Genomic DNA, 18,499 nt, shown 5'->3' on the forward strand with positions numbered 1-18,499 from the left:
GACTCCGAATATAACATCTGAGGCTGGCAAGTAATGTTTATAATACATTTTTTAGGGGGGTGGGGGGGTGGGTGGGAGGGGGTTAGTGACCACTGGTGGAGTAAGGGGAGATCATCCCTGATTCCCTCCAGTGGTCATCTGGTCATTTAGGCACTTTGTGGCCTTATTTGTTAATAAAACAGGTCTAGACCAAAACGTCCAACTTATAGACCTGGATGTTTTTGTTTTTGTCTATTATGACAGAAAAATGTTCAATTGTTATGAATGCCCAGATTCCACCCTGACATGACCCTTTATGATTTGAACACACTTCTGATGGACGTTATTGGCGTTGAAAATACCAATTTGGATGTTTTTGTGAGAAAAACGTCCAAATGCAGATTTATGCCACTTTTTGGACATTTTTACTTTTGGAAAATAAGCCCTTTTGTGTTTTTCAGAGTCACTATAATAAATATGCATGAGATAGAGTTGCATGCAATGATTATAGGTCTTTTTATATGCAAATTGTGGCTAGGTGTGCCTCCAGCAAAGGGTTGAGAAGTGCTGGTCTAGGGGATACTGGAAACCAATGATTTGAATTTCTCAATCAAATAAGCATTGGTTGAATATTGCAATCATTGCACTTGCCTTCCTCAATAACATCCCAAATTCCCTCAACCTTCTTTTACTTCCTTCAAAAGCACTAAAACTTTTGATGGTTGTGATTTTTAAAAAGTGCTTTTTACAGCCTATTCTGAAATTTGAAAGGTGTTTAGTAGTTTACTGGTTTCACTATGTTTTATCTTGATGGGCAATGAGTCCAGAGCAGGTAAAAATAGTAGAACCAATATGTTGTTACATAACTCAAAAACAGTCTTGTCAGATGCATTGAGTGATGAGATTGGCAATGCTTCTGTGTTTAATTACTGAGGACCGAGCTCTCGCAATATGGTAAAAAAAATTGCTTTCTCTGGATAGACACAGAAGCCTGCTTACTAAAATGTGATAAAGTTTGCAGTTGTGTGTTAGCTGCAAAGCAATACCATCTGCACAGGGAAGGTCATGTGGAGGTGGATTTTAAGGCTACACAAATTGAGATTTTCAGGTTGTGATGTCTCAAGTTCTGCTAGTATTTTAGACAGGATCTGCTGATGTAAAGCTGTTCTAAAATATATGTTCAGGAGAGAGGACCACACAAAGTGTGGAGGTGCACTTCCTACTTCCTAAAATATATGTGAAATAGCACATAATGTTATGAAATAGCCACCTAAATGTTATATGCCAGAATTTTCCTGAAACTGTCAAAGATCCCGGTATCCTGTGCCGTTTATTTTCAGGGAGGACATCAACTACTGAAGGATTAAGGGGTGAGCTCCCTAATCTCGCCAGTGGAGTGCTGATGATTAGGAGCACATTTCTCTAACCTTAGACATCCTGTCTTTTTGGAAATAAATGTGCATGCACTTTCTGAAATGGGGACTACATATTTATTTTTTTAGGACTGCCCTAGTCCCCGCCCAAAATATGCCCAGACCTTGCTGATGTACATGTTTTCATTTTAAAAGAGCATATCCCAGCTTTATAAAATCAGGATTTAGATGTTCATGTAATATAAGCTTCTAAATGCTGGTTCATGCACATATAAACCCCAATAGTGCTACTAAAATAAGCACTTACCACATGGTAAGTGTATCCATGCTATCTGTATCCAGTTACCCTAAAAAACAACCCTACCCTGATCCTCTCAAACTGCCTTGTTATCCTTCCCCCAACACCTCAATTTCCCCCATAACACTTACTGGGGCTGTCTCTTGTGTGTTAGTTAGTGGAAGGGCATGATTGATCACCAGATGCTCCTGTCCTGTTGTTGGCTTAGGTCCAAAATGGCTAAAGAGGTTAGGGCTCTTCAGCTTGGAAAAGCGACGGAGATATGATTGAGGTCTACAAAATCCTGAGTGGTGTAGAAGTAAATCGACTTTTTACTTGTTCCAAAAGTACAAAGACTAGGGGACACTCAAGGAAGTTACATGGTAATACTTTTAAAACAGGAGGAAATGTTTTTTCACTCAAAGATAGTTAAGCTCTGGAACTCATTGCCAGAGGATGTGTAACAGCGGTTAGAGTATTTGGTTTAAAAAAAAGGTTTGGACAGCTCCTGGAGGAAAAGTCCATAATCTGCTATAGAGACAGACATGGGGAAGCTTGCCCTGGGATGTGTAGCATGGAATGTTGCCACCATTTGGATTTCTGCCAGGTACTTGTGACCTGGATGGCCACTGTGGAAACAGGATACTGGGCTAGATGAACCACGGTCTGACCCAGTATGACTACTCTTATGTTCTTATGTTATGTTCATGGTACTTGGCAGCTGATCCCTAGTGATAGTACCACAAGACTACCACTAGGGATCAGAAATCTGATTTTTAATCCAGGTTGGCAAAGGGACAAGAGTGTCCTAGGTTTGCGCCTGCCCTCTCTCTCCACTTACCCACAAGGGTCACCCAAAAGTGCTGGGGGATTGGGGGGTTGAGAGGTGAGTAAGGAAGCTGATTGAGAGCGTAAAGATATTCATTGATTTTGGGGGGGGGGGGGGGCAGGTATTTTTTTAATGCATTGGGCGGTAGGTAAAACTCCATGAAAATAGTATTGGAGCACCTACAGCCTCCTCTAGAGGAAGCAGTAAGAGCAATTGCACATATTTGCAGTGGCTACACAAGGTGCAGGCACCATCCATGGCCATTCTGCACCATTTCCATCCCCCTGTTATAGTAAGCAGTAACTGAGTGAATCAGCACGCAGTGAATGCCATGGCTGTGCAATAACTGTTACTGTATACTAATTCATGCAGTAAAATGCTTACCCCACTTTAGTAAACGGGCCCCATTGAGATCTAATTTAGCAAAAGCACATCATTAGATGTTTGCAAGAACAACACAGGTGGCCAAAGGAAATTTACAAAATCACAAATTAAGCAGAGTTAGACACTCCCAGGAAAGTGGGGTTTAAGGTTGTGCCTTTACAATTGCAAGCCTCATGAGCAATTTCAATAGGCTGAGATATCTTCATGCATCATACGTACTGCATAAGGTATTAAGTACGTGACTTACTTAGGCATCCATCTGTTTGTGAAATAGAATTTCAGACTTGTTTTCTATTTGTATACACCTAAATATCTAAGGGCGGTCTTTTACTAAGGTGCACTCACGTTTTTAGCACACGCTAAAACTGTGGGCATGCTAAACGTTACAGACGCTCATAGGAATGCATTGGCGTCTTTAACGTTTAATGCGTCCACAATTTTAGCGTAAAAGACCCTGTAAAGTTTCCCACCTGGGCACACAGCAGAAGACTTCTGTCGGAAAGAGAGGGTGCACAGTACAGAATCCACTCTCTCTTTCTTTAGACTGCTTATGTTCGACAACCGAAGGAACTCTTACAGATACTGAAGTTATGGGAAGATGGTACCAACAAACAGGGTAGGAAGAGCAGCCAATTACAGATAATTCTATAGAAAAATATATGTATATATATATTTATATATGTATGTATATTTTTTGTATTAAAAATAAAAATAGAAGGCTCATCCAAAGTCAGCTCAAACCCACCCACACCTGCTCAGGATAATTCTAAGTAAAATGATGCATAGGTAGCAAAACATTATACTTTGTATCATGCAATGTCTGAAGTGTATGGTCAATGTAACATAGCTGGTGTGTTTGCATATATAGACGAATGATGGAAAGATAAGTTTGGAAAAACATATCTATAATACAAAACTTCAAAACCTAAACCACTTATCTCTGTACATACAAGCCTGGCCTGCATGCAGAAACTCTCTGGGATTAAGGTGTAGCTTGTAGAAGGATTCTCCAACAGGGGGAGGTGAAATGGGAGGAAAGGTAAGCGGGAGATGCAAACGGAAAACCTTAGTCTAGTCAACAGAAGGAAACATCAGCCGCCGAAAAGTCATTGCGGATCAGAACATTCTGTATCAGTACTCTCTCGGTGTGATGTCATATGTTTATTACAAAGGGGCACTTAGAAATCTTTAATACATCCAAACTGGAGCGGAGCCATTACTGAATTCCTTTTTAGTGGGTCCTGGGTACTCTCAGAACCTGACACTGCATTCAAAGATGGTTATATTTCTCCTGCACTTAAATACCAAAAAGTGAAGCATGTCCTTTGCTACTCCTCTTGTCAGATTTATACAGTCCTTACGGCCTCCAGCAGTGTACTCATGATGAGAAGTTGCATTTCACTGAATCACTTAGCTTCTTTAGCTGTTTATCTTTAAAAAACCCCCATAAAAATCCCTTTATTTTGAAAAATTGTGTAAGTGAAAAAAGTACCCAAACGAGACAGGACAGACCTGTAAATATTTATAACTGTTGCCCTGTTCATTTAGCATGAAGCCTGGAAGCAGAAACTGAGCATTGTAAGAATGGTTGAGGCACATTAACTAACAATGGATTAAAGAATAAAGAGAATAACTCTGTTGGGGAGGGGGAATTGAAAGAGTCAAAAATGCAAACAAATTCTAGTGTTCAAAGAAAATGGCAAAGTGGAAGTCAGTTATGAAAACAGTCCCTATACATAAACAAATAGTGGAATCTGATTGACTCATGTCAACATTCTGATTTATAATTAGCCCCATACTAGCAGTATTAAGACATGAATGTGATAATTACAGCACATTGCCTTTGTCCCATCTGAAATGGCTAGAAACAGCTTGGCAGCCCTTCCTTTGATGCACCCAGATCCCACAGGGAAGGTGATAGAAGTGCCCATTAAAGTCTTCTCTTCCTTAAAAGAATAATGACTTAGATACCTTCAGAGGGAGTTGTAACAGAGAGCGATCAGTGCCTCTCCATCCACCGAGTCACTTTCAACCTTAACAAATAGAGCAATACTCAGTTCTTGCTCCCCACCTCACCTCTCCTATCATTCCCTTCACTTTCACCATAGACATTGCATTTCAGTGGTAGAATCCAAGTTGTAATGTTGCATAGCTATGCCTGACACACACCTCAATATAGTTCTCCCTATCCTACTGTCTCACTATTTCTGTTCTCACTTAGGTTTCCTGTTGTCTTGTTATAGGTTGAAGCAAAAGCTCTGCCCTGCAGTAACTGTACAGCGTTGATGCAAGGCAAGGCAATGGAAGTTGAACGTCTGCTACGGTGTCTGCACGGAGTCTGATTGCTTTAGTACTGGTCCGAGAAGAAGGAAGCATGGATGGTGGTTGGACTGGCGGTCTCCCCTGGTGGGGTGTAGCTGTCCCCCTCTGAGTGTTCTGATAATTCTCCATATTCACTGTTGTAAAACATCTGGCCTCCAATATGACACTGGTATGATGGACGACACCTGTACCTGTGGCTTGAGTGTTCTGGTATCAGCTCTGTATTTTGGCTGCTCCCTTTACTGCTGTGAAGGAAACAAACAGAAAAGCAGTCAAAATAGTGCTGAAAGACAACAGCTCTTTTAACAAGTTTTTATAACTTCAGGAAGTAACAATGGCTTTTGAAGTGTGCATCAAAGCTTCTTTCTAAATCATTAATTTAAAATCAAGCGCTGTATGGGGTCTCCACCAGGAGATGTATGAGAAAAGACTTGAAGACTTGAATATGTATATCTTGAAGGAAAGGAGGGAGATAGGAGATATGATACAGATGTTTAAATACTTGATAGATATAAACAATCAAACATTTTCCAAAAACGGAGAAACTATAGAACTAGAGGACATAAAATAAAGTTGCAAGGGCACAAACTCAAAGTGATATAAGGAAATAGTTTTTCATAGAAAGGATGGTAGATGCCTGGAATGCTCTTCCACAGGAGGTGGTGGGGAGGAAATGGTGACGGAATTCAAAAAGGTGTGGGAGATACACAGAAGATCCCCATATGGGAAGAGGATAGAATAAAAAAGTATGTAGAGTATTTTCACCCAGGTAACGTATTTCACACAAAGGGTCATGGATTTGATGTATCGTCTTTCTGTGGTAAAACCAAAGCAATTTACATATATTATATGCAGAGAGAATAAAGGGGGGGGGGGGCGATCTGCACTGAGTAGCATGTACAACCCTAACAACAAAAGTGGTGGTGGGGGAGGTAGCCTGCACAGAGTGGCAGATTCAACCCTGGTCACCTTCATGGGCAAACTGGTCTTTATCTGCCATTGTTTACTATGTTATGGGGCTCATTTTCAAAGCACTTAGACTTACAAAATTTCAAAGGTTATTATGCAACTTTGTAAGTCTAAGTACTTTGAAAATATGCTTCATCAGGTAGCAGCTGACAGTCATTACCATGGGGCTGATGTTAAGTGACTTATAGAAAATGAATTAATGACCAGTGTCCCATTCCTAGTACCTGCTTATCTTCATCATCTATCCAGATCTCATGATGACCAAACCACTGAAGACCAGGTTTCATTCAGAAAGGTCATGGGACTGAGGCAATCAGATGTTTAGGTAACAGCCTCAATATTTTTGGTAGCTGTTTTGATTATTAAAAAGCTTGGTAATAAGACTTAGGAGGAGGACAACTGTTGAGTATGAGAACTTGCACACTAATCAACTCAAGAGAGTAGAAAACTATAGAGGAACCCAACAGAAACTGACTTGGATAAGGAGTCTGATTGCTTTAGTACAGGCCTGAGAAGAAGAAAGCATGGGGTGCAGTCAAGTTTCTATGGTGGCAGTTGGGATATATCCTTAGCAATGTGAATTATACTACAGTAACTGGATTGGCCATTGTTTTTACCTGCCATCATGTACAATATTACATGGCCCACTTGACATAGAGTGTTGAGATTGGAACTGAGATGTCCAGGTTGGGATGTGCTCAATTGGAGCAGTATTTTACAAAGGCTCTCCCAAACGCAGAACATTTTTGAATATATCTAAAGACGTGCAAGATTACACAAGTATCTGCCTGCACATGCAGCGGGAACAGCCATTTTACAAGCGTACAAGTTGAAAGATGAATGGCAAGAATTTACTTCTTTGTAGAAAGTATGATTTTATTTCTTCCATATGTAGCCTGCCCATTTCACAAACGTATATGTGCTGCAAATTACATACAGAGACCACAGTTTTTATACATTTTCATTGTAGAGGTGAAAATGAACAATGGCATATGATGGAGAATTACTCCCTCTCTTGTGTAAAGACCTGACCAAAATGAGCACGTTTTCAAAGTCTGTGCATGCCTCTGAGCTGGTGCAAAACTCAACAGGGACATTTTTTGCTATAAACATGTATTCTCACTGTAAAATGGAGATGACAAATGTAGATATTTGGCCCACCCAAGCCACATCCAAACCATGCCCCCTTGAAATCTCTGCATAATGTGGATCTCCAAAACTACCATTTATATGATATGCGAGTTGGAGACAATGCAGGATACAAGATTTTGTAAATAAATAAATAAATAGAATGCAACTTACATGAGGAGATGTTTGTAAAGTAACCCCCAAAATATTAATAGTGTTAGAGTTGGACTCTTTAGCTGTTTTGTTTTTTACAGTAAATTCAGTATAAACTGGATGAGCAACGTACTACCATCAAATTTTCTTCAGGGGCGCTTACCAGCACTGCTCCATTTGTTGAGACACATACTTTTCATTCACTTATTTCATTCACAAGCTCTCCTAGGGATCAATGCAATCATTTCTGTGATCTGCTAGAGGAGGAGTAGCCTAGTGGTTAGTGTAGTGGACTTTGATCCTGGGGAACTGAGTTCAATTCCCACTGCAGCTCTTTGTGACTCTGGGCAAGTTACTTAATCCTCCATTGCCCCTGGTACAAAAATAAGTACCTGAATATATGTAAACCACTTTGAATGTAGTTGCAAAAAAAAAACCTCAGAAAGGCAGTATATCAAGTCCCATTTCCCTTTCCCTTATTTAATAAGCCCCTTCTAGCATATCATGGAGCTGGAATCTAGAACAGGTAGATTTGGGGGTTGAAGGATGATGAGGAAATACCCACTGGCTGGTGATGTTGTGAGGCCAAAAATCAGACTGTCTGTTAGGCTGGCTGCTAGTTTTGGGAAAGGTAATATGAGGTACCTGATTCCACCTTCTGTTCTGTGTCTCTTTTCTATCCTCTCAAACTCTTCAGATGCCAACACCATTCCACTATCTGTCTGGTTGTCCTGTAGAGAAGAAAGAAGTGATAAGCACCTATCATGGTCAAGCAATCCAGGATACAATCATAGCACCACAGTGTCAAAATTCAATCTTTTCAAACTCTACCTCCTCAGGTCTTTCTCTGGCGACTGCACAAGGCAGTCAAAGTTCCTCAGCTGAGTGAGAACTGAGGAAAGTCACCTTCAGGGTCAAGCTTTTGAATGCATTGTGTCAGCTCAATCTCTCACACAAGACACAGTTGTCCAAGCTCTCCTAGGGATCAATGCAATCATTTCTGTGATCTGCTAGAGGAGGAGTAGCCTAGTGGTTAGTGCTGCGGACTTTGATCCTGGGGAACTGAGTTTAATTTCTACTGCAGCTCCTTGTGACTCTGGGCAAGTCACTTAACCCTCCATTGCCCCAGGTACAAATAAGTACCTGAATATACGTAAACCACTTTGAATGTAGTTGCAAAAATCACAGAAAGGCAGTGTATCAAGTCCCATTCTCTTTCCCTTATGGACACAAGGAGTCCAAACACTTCTCCATCTTCAATATTTTATGAAGGAGTACATTACATTGTCTTTCATTTTTCCTGTAAGTAATAATTACAGTGAGATTTAGTTACACACTGCTCAGTCCCTTCTCAAACGTGATCCAAAAAGGACCATACTGCCCTAGTTGGACCTTATTAAGAGTCATTTGAGTTACTAGAACATCTTGTGGTTGTGGTTCTGAGACTCCAACCAAATCTGTAGCTAAGGTCTTGAAGATCTTGGTTATACTATTCACCTGAAGATTTCTATCATGTATCTGATTCCTACCATGAATCTCAACAACAAGAGATGTGTTCTTTCTTTTTACACTGTTTTCCTACTGAGTCTTCAGCTCAGTTTGTCCAGAATCTAATGATAGGAGGAGTAGCCTAGTGGTTAGTGCGGCAGCCTGAGAACCAGGGGAACTGGGGTTGATTCCCATTGTAGCTACTTCTGTGGCTCTGAGCAAGTCACTTAACCCTCCGTTGCTCCAGGTACAAAATAAGTACCTGTACATAAAATGTAAACCACTGATTATAGCCACAGAAAGGCAGTATATCAAACACATCCCCTTTCCTTCCAACCAAACTACTCAAATCTTCCACCAGGGATGCACACATAGGAGGCAATTATATAAATTGGTGCCTCCATTTAGGTGTGCCGGTGCCAAGCGTCGAGCACCAATTCTGTAACATCTGTGCGCCAAGATGCTACATTGAATACTAGCGTAAATCAGCATAAGTGCATCTAAGTTGAGGCCAGCTGGCATTTAACCGGTTAAGTACCGATATTCAGTCTTAATCGGTTAAGTTGAACTGGACAAAGACAGTAATGCTTTTTATGTGGACCTATTTGGCTGGTTAAAGTTACACGGTTAAGGCTGAATATCAGCACTTAACTGGTTAAGTGCCGACTCCACCATGACTCCACTCCTGGACCACCCAGAAAAAAAAAAATGAGGAAAGTGAATGAGGATACCAAATAATTTGTTTATTCACATAAAAAATGACGTAATTCGCATTAAAAATGACCCGACACGGCCGTGTTTCGGCCCAAAGGCCTGCCTCAGGGGTCTTTGTAACCTCAGAGAATATGACTTGAAATGTGTACTCCAAGGGAAATAATAAGACAAAACTCTCTTGGGTCTCCTCTCTTCTAAAAAAATGTTAAAAAACAGATCAAACTTGTTATACTCCTCTCCGAAGAGATGTGTACAAATGTAAAATAGAGGAGAGGAGTATAACAAGTTTGTTCTGTTTTTTAAACATTTTTTTAGAAGAGAGGAGACCCAAGAGAGTTTTGTCTTATTATTTCCCTTGGAGTACACATTTCAAGTCATATTCTCTGAGGTTACAAAGACCCCTGAGGCAGGCCTTTGGGCTGAAACACGGCCGTGTTGGGTCATTTTTAATGCGAATTACGTCATTTTTTATGTGAATAAACAAATTATTTGGTATCCTCATTCACTTTCCTCACTTTTTGTTTTATATCTCACGGTTTCGTGAGGGTTTTACCTCCTTTTGTTTTAACCACCCATAAAAAAGCCAGTTTCACTTTGACTAGTTAGCACTGTTATTCAGCAGCACTATCTGATAAAGGGGATGGGACAACTTCCCTATAAGGAAAGGCTAAAGCAGCTAGGGCTTTTCAGCTTGGAGAAAACACAGCTAAGGGGAGATATGATAGAGGTCTATAAAATACTGAGTGGAGTGGAATGGGTAGACATGAATCACTTGTTTACTCTTTCCAAAAATACTAGGACTAGGGGGCACGTAATAAAATTACAAAGTAGAAAATGTAAAATAAATCAGAGAAAATATTGCTTCACTCAACGTGTAATTATACTCTGGAATTCGTTGTCAGAGAATGTGGTAAAAACAGTTAGCTTAGCGGGGCTTAAAAAAGGTTTGGATAGTTTCCTAAAAGAAAAGTCCATAAGCTATTATTAAGATGGACTTGGGGAAAATCCACTGCTTATTTCTAGGATAAGCAGCATAAAATGTATTGTACTGTTTTGGAATCTTGCCAGGTATTTGTAACCTGGATTGGCCACTGTTTGAAACAGGATGCTAGGCTTCATGGATCTTCAGTCTGTCCCAGTAAGGCAACGCTTATGTTCTTATGAATAGTACATAAGTACATAAGTAATGCCATACTGGGAAAAGACCAAAGATCAATCGAGGCCAGCATCCTATCCCCGACAGCAGCCAATCCAGGTCAAAGGCACCAGGCAAGCTACCCAAACATACAAACATTTTATACAAGTTATTCCCGAAATTGTGGATTTTTCCCAAGTCCATTTAGTAGTGGTCTATGGACTTATCCTTTAGGAAACCGTCCAACCCCTTTTTAAACTCTGCCAAGCTAACCGCCTTCACTGCGTTCTCCGGCAATGAATTCCAGAGTTTAATTACACGTTGGGTGAAAAAACATTTTCTCCTATTTGTTTTAAATTTACTACACTGTAGTTTCATCGCATGCCCTCTAGTCCTAGTATTTTTGGAAAGCATGAACAGACGCTTCACATCCACCTGTTACACTCCACTCATCTAATATAATAAAACGCACCGTGAACGTTCTGAAGACAACGTTCTGAAGTCACTCAAACACTTTCTGAAGGGTTCGTGGATTCATGGTGTGAAGCCACCCAGCCGTCTCTGCCCCGCCCTCACGTCAAACGTCATGACGTCAAGGGCGGGGAAAAAAAACGGATCGCGAGGGCAGAAAAAAAACCAAACAAACTGATCGCACCCACGCACGGTGCGTTTTAGTATATTAGATTTACCTCCGTGGTGGTGGTTCCGGCAGCGCAGCGTCAGGGAAGGAGGCGGCGCTCCTGACGTCTCTAGCCTTCCCTTCGCTGTGTTCCGCCTTCTTCTGACGTCAATGATGACGTCAGAAGAAGGCGGAACACAGCGAAGGGAAGGCTAGAGACGTCAGGAGCGCCGCCTCCTTCCCTGATGCTGCACTGCCGGAACCGCCACCACGGAGGTAAATTTAAAAAAAAAAACAAAAGAAAAGGGATGTTGGGGGGATAGAAGAGGGTGGGCAGCAAAGTTGAACACTGGGAGCAGGAGGGCAGGGGAAAAATGACAGCATGGATGCGAAGAGGGGGGGGGGGGGAAGAAGAGGGCGGGCCAGGCTGGGACAGGGGAGAGAGAGGAGCAGGGATGCGAGGGGGGGGGGGCATGGAAGGAAGAGAGGGGAATTGCAGGAAAAGGAAGAATGGAGGGGGCAGGGGACAGAGGAGCATGGATGGGCATGGATTGGGAGGGCAGGGCTCAGGGAGAGAGGGAAATTGCTGGAAAGGGATGAATGGAGGGGGCAGGGGGACAGAGGAGCATGGATGGGCATGGATTGGGAGGGCAGGGCTCAGGGAGAGAGGGGAATTGCTGGATAGGGATGAATGGAGGGGACAGATGGGCATGGATGGATATGGATTGCAGGGCAGGCCTCAGGGAGAGAGGGGAATTGCTGAATAGGGATGAATGGAGGGGGCAGGTGACAGAGGAGCATGGATGGGCATGGATTGGGAGGGCAGGGCTCAGGGAGAGAGGGGAATTGCTGGATAGGGATGAATGGAGGGGACAAATGGGCATGGATGGATATGGATTGCAGGGCAGGGCTCAGGGAGAGAGGGGAATTGCTGGATAGGGATGAATAGAGGGGGCAGGTGACAGAGGAGCATGGATGGGCATGGATTGGGAGGGCAGGGCTCAGGGAGAGAAGGGAATTGCTGGAAAAGGATGAATGGAGGGGGCAGGGGACAGATGGGCAAGGATTGGGAGGGCAAGGCTCACACTCTCTCTCTCATATACAATGTCTTTCTGACTCTCACTCTCACACACTCTGTCTCACACTGTATCACATTCACTCTCTATGTGCCACACAGTCACTCACACACTCGCTTGGTCTCATACACTCACTCTCACAGAGAATCTGTGTCTCACACACACTCTCTCTCTCGCACACACACACACAACACTCTCTCTCTCACACTGTCTCACATACACACTTGCACACACTCTCATTCTCACACACACACTCTCTCACAAACACACTCACACCCAGACTCACTCTCTCTCTCACACACACACCACTCACACTTGCACTCTGTCTCTCACACAGTCACTCTAACATACACTCTCCCAAACATACACACTCCGAGGAAACCTTGCTAGCGCCCGTTTCATTTGTGTCAGAACCGGGCCTTTTTTACTAGTTATTTATATACCTCTATCATGTCTCCCCTCAGCCATCTCTTCTCCAAGCTGAAAAGCCCTAGCCTCCTTAGTATTTCTTCATGGGGAAGTTGTCCATCCCCGCTATCATTTTTGTCACCCTTCGCTGCACCTTTTTCCAGTTCTACTATACCTTTCTTGAGATGCGCGTGACCGAATTGAACACAATACTCAGGTGTGGGTCGCACCATGGAGCCGATACAATGGCATTATAACATCCTCACATCTGTTCTCCATACCTTTCCTAATAATCAATGGATAGCCCCACACAGGTGATTATTAACCATGCAGCATTCCTCCTGCCTGTTAACTGCTTTGAATATTGACTCCACTATCTGTCCTTTATAAAACAACTAGCACAATTCTTGCAGAATCGTGTCTAGATTGAAGGTGAGGCCATTTTGCAGTGGTAAATGTATTGTGTATACTCTACACATGGCCGCACATATTTATATAATACATGTGCAAATTGCGACTCTGTCAATGTTCTGCCCCACGTCTGCTTCTGAGCATTGCATTGTACACATGTGCACCAGCTTGCACCAGCACATACTTATAGATGTACCTTAATTTATGAGCTTATTTACAGAAAATCTGCAACTTAAGGGCACTGGCGTATTGGCCCATTGTCCCTGGATTCTTTATAGCATGTCTGAAATTGGTGCACGTAAATCCGGTCATATTCTGATTTGCGCTGACAAGTTAATTACTTAAACAAGCCAATCAGCACCGATAATTGCCAATATAACAAGCAATTATTGATACTAATTGGCTTAATAAGAATTATATACCGGTGAGTCTGACATCGGTGCAGGGAAATGGTAGAGACTATTATCAAAACCAAAGTATAGAGCACATCCAAAGACTAGATTACTGAGACCAAGCCAGCACGGCTTTTGTGTGGGGAAATCTTTGCCTGACACAATTTACTTCAATTCTTTGAAGGTGTAAACAAACATGTGGACAAAGGGGAGGCCAGATTGATATTGGTGTATCTGGAATCTGTTTTATCAAAAGGCATTGATAAGGTACCTCATGAAAGGTTACAGAGGAAATTGGAGGTCATGGGAGAGGGAGGAAAGGTCCTATTGTGGATTAAAAACCTGGTGAAGGATAGGAAACAGAGAGTAGGGTTAAAGTTGCAGTATTCACAATGGAGAGGGTAGTTAGTGGGGTTCCTCAGGGGTCTGTGCTAGGACCGCTGCTTTTTAACATATTTATAAATGATTTAGAGATGGGAGTAACTAGCGAGGTAATTAAATTTTCTGATGACACAAAGTTATTCAAAGTCATTAACTCGCAACAGGATTGTGAAAAATTACAGAAGGACCTTACGAAACTGGGAGGCTGGGCGGCTAAATGGCAGATGACGTTTAATGTGAGCAAGTGCAAGGTGATGCATGTGGGAAAAAAGAACCCGAAATATAGCTATGTCATGCAAGGTTCCACGTTAGGAGTTACGGACCAAGAAAAGGATCTGGGTGTCGTCGTCGATAATACACTGAAACCTTCTGCTCAGTGTGCTGCTGCGGCTAGGAAAGCGAATAGAATGTTGGGTATTATTAGGAAAGGTATGGAAAACAGGTGTGAGGATGTTATAATGCCGTTATATCGCTCCATGGTGCGACCGCGCCTTGAGTATTGTGTTCAATTCTGGTCGCTGCATCTCAAGAAAGATATAGTGGAATTGGAAAAGGTGCAGCGAAGGGCGACTAAAATGATAGCGGGGATGGGACGACTTTCCTATGAAGAAAGACTAAGGAGACTAGGGCTTTTCAGCTTGGAGAAGAGACAGCTGAGGGGAGACATGATAGAGGTATATAAAATATTGAGTGGAGTGGAACAGGTGGATGTGAAGCGTCTGTTCATGCTTTCCAAAAATACTAGGTCTAGGGGGCATGCGATGAAACTACAGTGTAGTAAATTTAAAACAAATTGGAGAAAATGTTTCTTCACCGAACGCATAATTAAACTCTGGAATTCATTGCCGGAGAACGTGGTGAAGGTGGTTAGCTTAGCAGAGTTTAAAAAGGGGTTAGACGGTTTCCTAAAGCACAAGTCCATAAACCACTACTAAATGGACTTGGGGAAAAATCCACAATTCCAGGAATAACATGTATAGAATGTTTGTACGTTTGGGAAGCTTGCCAGGTGCCCTTGGCCTGGATTGGCCGCTGTCATGGACAGGATGCTGGGCTTGACCTTTGGTCTTTTCCCAGTGTGGCACTACTTATGTATTTAATTTGCTAGATGTATTCTGTAAAATGTTGAACGTAGATTCTAATATGCACTGCCAAAAGGGGGCGTGGCCATGGGCATGGAACAGGCAGATTGTGGACATTCCAAAAATCTAAGTGCATGTTATGGAATACAACTGCCTAGTGTTTAACTTATGCGCCAGTATTTACACCAAGTTCTACTTGGCGTAAATGGACGCGCCTAGACTTAAGTGCCGGCATGGCCACTAGGCATATTCTATAAACTGGCTAGGAGTATTCTATAAACAGCGCCTAGGCGGACATATTTTCGATGCTGAATTTTCAGGAGCCATATATAGAATCTAGTCCTGTATGTGTAACTTTATAGAATACTAAAACTTTTGTGGATAGGTGCACTTACACATGAAGTGGCAGCAAAGTAGCTAAGTGCTATTCTCTTAGAGCGCATGAATGCACGGGGGGGGGGGGGGGGGTGCTCACATGGGTGGAGCATGGGAGGAACATGGGTGTTGCTGCCACTTATGCATTCAACTTACATGCTCCGTTGCCACTTTTAATTGCCCACAGTTACACCTTGTGTAACTGCCAGTGTGTAAATGTTATATCTCAAACAGCCCAACATCCCTTCCATTTACATCTGCCAGATACTTAGAAGAGTAATGTTCTGTTTACAAAGTCACAGACCTCTGTGGCAAATGTTGTCACTGGAGCCAGATAACCTCTTAGCTCATTTTGCCTCCTCTTTGTTGTTTCATGGTGTGCTTACTGTGGACCGAACCCTGACACAGCTGCTGCGAAGCATGCCGCATGTTGGCCAGAGGTCCAACTTTTTTTTTTAATATTTGTTTTTATTGAGATTTTCCATACAAAGCAAAAACCATAGATCAGAGGTCCAACCTTTTGAATATATAAGTTAAGTACAAATGGTTTTACGAATCTTGAATTATGATAAATTAATTTAATTGAACATATTTGTAAAAAAAAAGTCACAATAGACCAGTGCAGAGGCAAAATGAGATAAGAGGTTATCTGGCTCATGTGAAAACATTCGCCACTGAGGTCTATGACTTTGTAAACAGAACATTGCTCTACTAAGTATTTAGCAGATGTAAATTGAAGGGACGTTGGGCTGTTTGAGATATAACATTTGTGGATTACCCCCGTCCGAATTAAAGACTTAAGATTATAGTGGGTGCCAATTGAAAGTGTGTAAATGTAAGGCATGCTGATGTTGGGTTACACAGGTATTCTTTAACGGGAGAAGGAACCCACTTATAGAACCACTCCCTGAGGGGTGAATACTATATATGGTGTTGAAAAAATTGGTGCTGAAAAAAGCGCTATTCTATATGCTGCGCATAAAGTTAGGCACAGTTTCTAGACTAACCCTTACGCCCGGGAATAATGCCTCACTTTAGGTGTGGTCATTTGCACCAATTGAAATGTGATGCAAATGTACGTGCCTACATTGGGCGCGTATCCCCCCTTATTCTATAACAACACGTATAAATGCTAGGAACACCCTCCTTCTGCCCTTGACCCTCCCATTTCCACATCCCCTTTTTTTTACTCACGTGTAAAATTAGGATCCCATGCCTAAATTTATGCACATAAATTCCAATTAAATCTAATTAGCACCAATAATTGCTTGTTAAAAAGCCAATTAATGGTGCTAATTAGTTTGTTATTCAATTAAATTGTGCACAAATTGGGCGCACACTCAAATTTGCACATGGAAATTTTGGTGACTTTTATAGAATTAGCGGGTTTATGTGCAAGAATGGTTTACTAAATTACCCCCCCCCCCCCCCCCCAGCACATAACATAAAAGGAACCTATTCTGAAAGTCTAATGTTTGGTTTGATGTTCCAATATGCAGGAATGATACTCGGAACTGTCACATGGAAAGCCACAGTTTAGTCTTCTGAGTCTCTGTGATGTGTTGCTGTAGAGGAATGCTCTTGATGTCCTCATTCTCCTTTCTGCGTCGTGCTGTGATACACACTCACCGGATGAGATTTGTAGGAGGTGTATGTCATGGGAAACTCTTCAAAAGTTTTCACTCTGGATGGACATCGAATCTGATTTCCTCCCGTGAAACAGCCCGGAAATGACACACAGTTGTAGTATCTGTTTAAGGGGAACATATCTATTCAGTTCGAACATTCTGTCATGATGTAGAACTTAATCAAAAGGAAGAACTGGTGCCCCACAGATCAGGGAATATCTGAGGAGACTAAAGTTCCAAGAAAATTTGGCTTTATTGAGTATCCAAAAGGATCCTTGAAACTGTTTATTGGATACTCAATAAAGCCAAATTTTATTGGAATCTGGTACCTTCTCATTCTTTCCCCTTTGTGTTTTCCCTGCTTTGTTTCATGATGCAGACCATGAGATCAATGAACAAAAAGATCACCAAAGTAAAAGAGAGCGTTCAGATATAAGAGAGACTTGAATCAGACTAACAGAATGTATTCAAGCTTATGCAGCCATGCTGGTATCTACCATCACACACCCCACAGACGGAATTTTCATTGTCTTGTGTTTCTCAGTGCTTCAAGCACAAGCTACAGTTATTCAGTGGAAATCTGGAGCTGCTTAAGAGAAGCAGCTATTCACAATACCCAACCACTGAATTTCAAGTAAATAAAAAAAACACCCATAAAATTCAAACATAATGAATCGTTATATAAACATAAGCTGGTTGGATCGGAGGGGGGTGGGGGTGGGGAGGGGTATGCTGAGCCTTATAGCATATTGATGCCTGGTTTATGATGATGTTGGATTGTGTTCTATGCAAACAGTGTTTGTGAACTGGATGTTTTTGAAAATAATAAAATGTATAAAATGAATTTTTTAGACACAAAATTTCATGTTGTCATGTATGTATGTATGGTATGCTGCATGAATAGGTCCTCTAGGTCTCAAGTAAAAACCTTAATTTAAGACCACTAATCCCTCATTTGAGAATCTCTTTGATGGTGAGATGGGAACTAATCCAATAGTGACTAGACTGGTCTTAACAGTTTAAAATGATAACAAATATAATTTATGAGAAAGTTAAGCAAGCTCAATCAATAAAGACAATAAAAACATCTTTCATACAATAATAACAATCCACAAGAACAAAAAGAACCTATAAAAACTAATGCTATGAGATAAACTTTCATTTCCATAATGTAATCACTTCTATATTAATTCCCCAACCCAAGGTCCAGGCCTAGACTGAAGAACCTATCAGAGTCATACAGGACTGACAACTTCCTACCTCATGTTAAAAACACTCAAAGCAACAGTATCAGAACCACACAAGCAATTGCCTTGGAGGCTTAGAAGCCCATACAGAAAACAAGGAGGACAAGAAACCTTAGTAAATCCAAAATG

General features: G+C 41.7%; 1 protein-coding gene across 1 annotated transcript in view; it reads right to left on the reverse strand.

Annotated features, from left to right (window-relative positions):
• Positions 1–3,565: 3,565 nt before the first annotated feature.
• Positions 3,566–18,499, reverse strand: part of FLT4 (fms related tyrosine kinase 4) — a 241,440-nt gene continuing 226,506 nt past the window's right edge. Inside the window, 3 exon segments of the mRNA XM_030212922.1 lie at positions 3,566–5,409; positions 8,060–8,145; positions 17,125–17,245. Coding sequence (XP_030068782.1) covers positions 5,190–5,409; positions 8,060–8,145; positions 17,125–17,245 — 427 coding nt within the window. The 3' untranslated portion in view covers positions 3,566–5,189.

The sequence above is a fragment of the Microcaecilia unicolor genome, chromosome 8 (assembly GCF_901765095.1).
Source record: "Microcaecilia unicolor chromosome 8, aMicUni1.1, whole genome shotgun sequence".
Taxonomy (NCBI): Eukaryota; Metazoa; Chordata; class Amphibia; order Gymnophiona; family Siphonopidae; genus Microcaecilia; species Microcaecilia unicolor.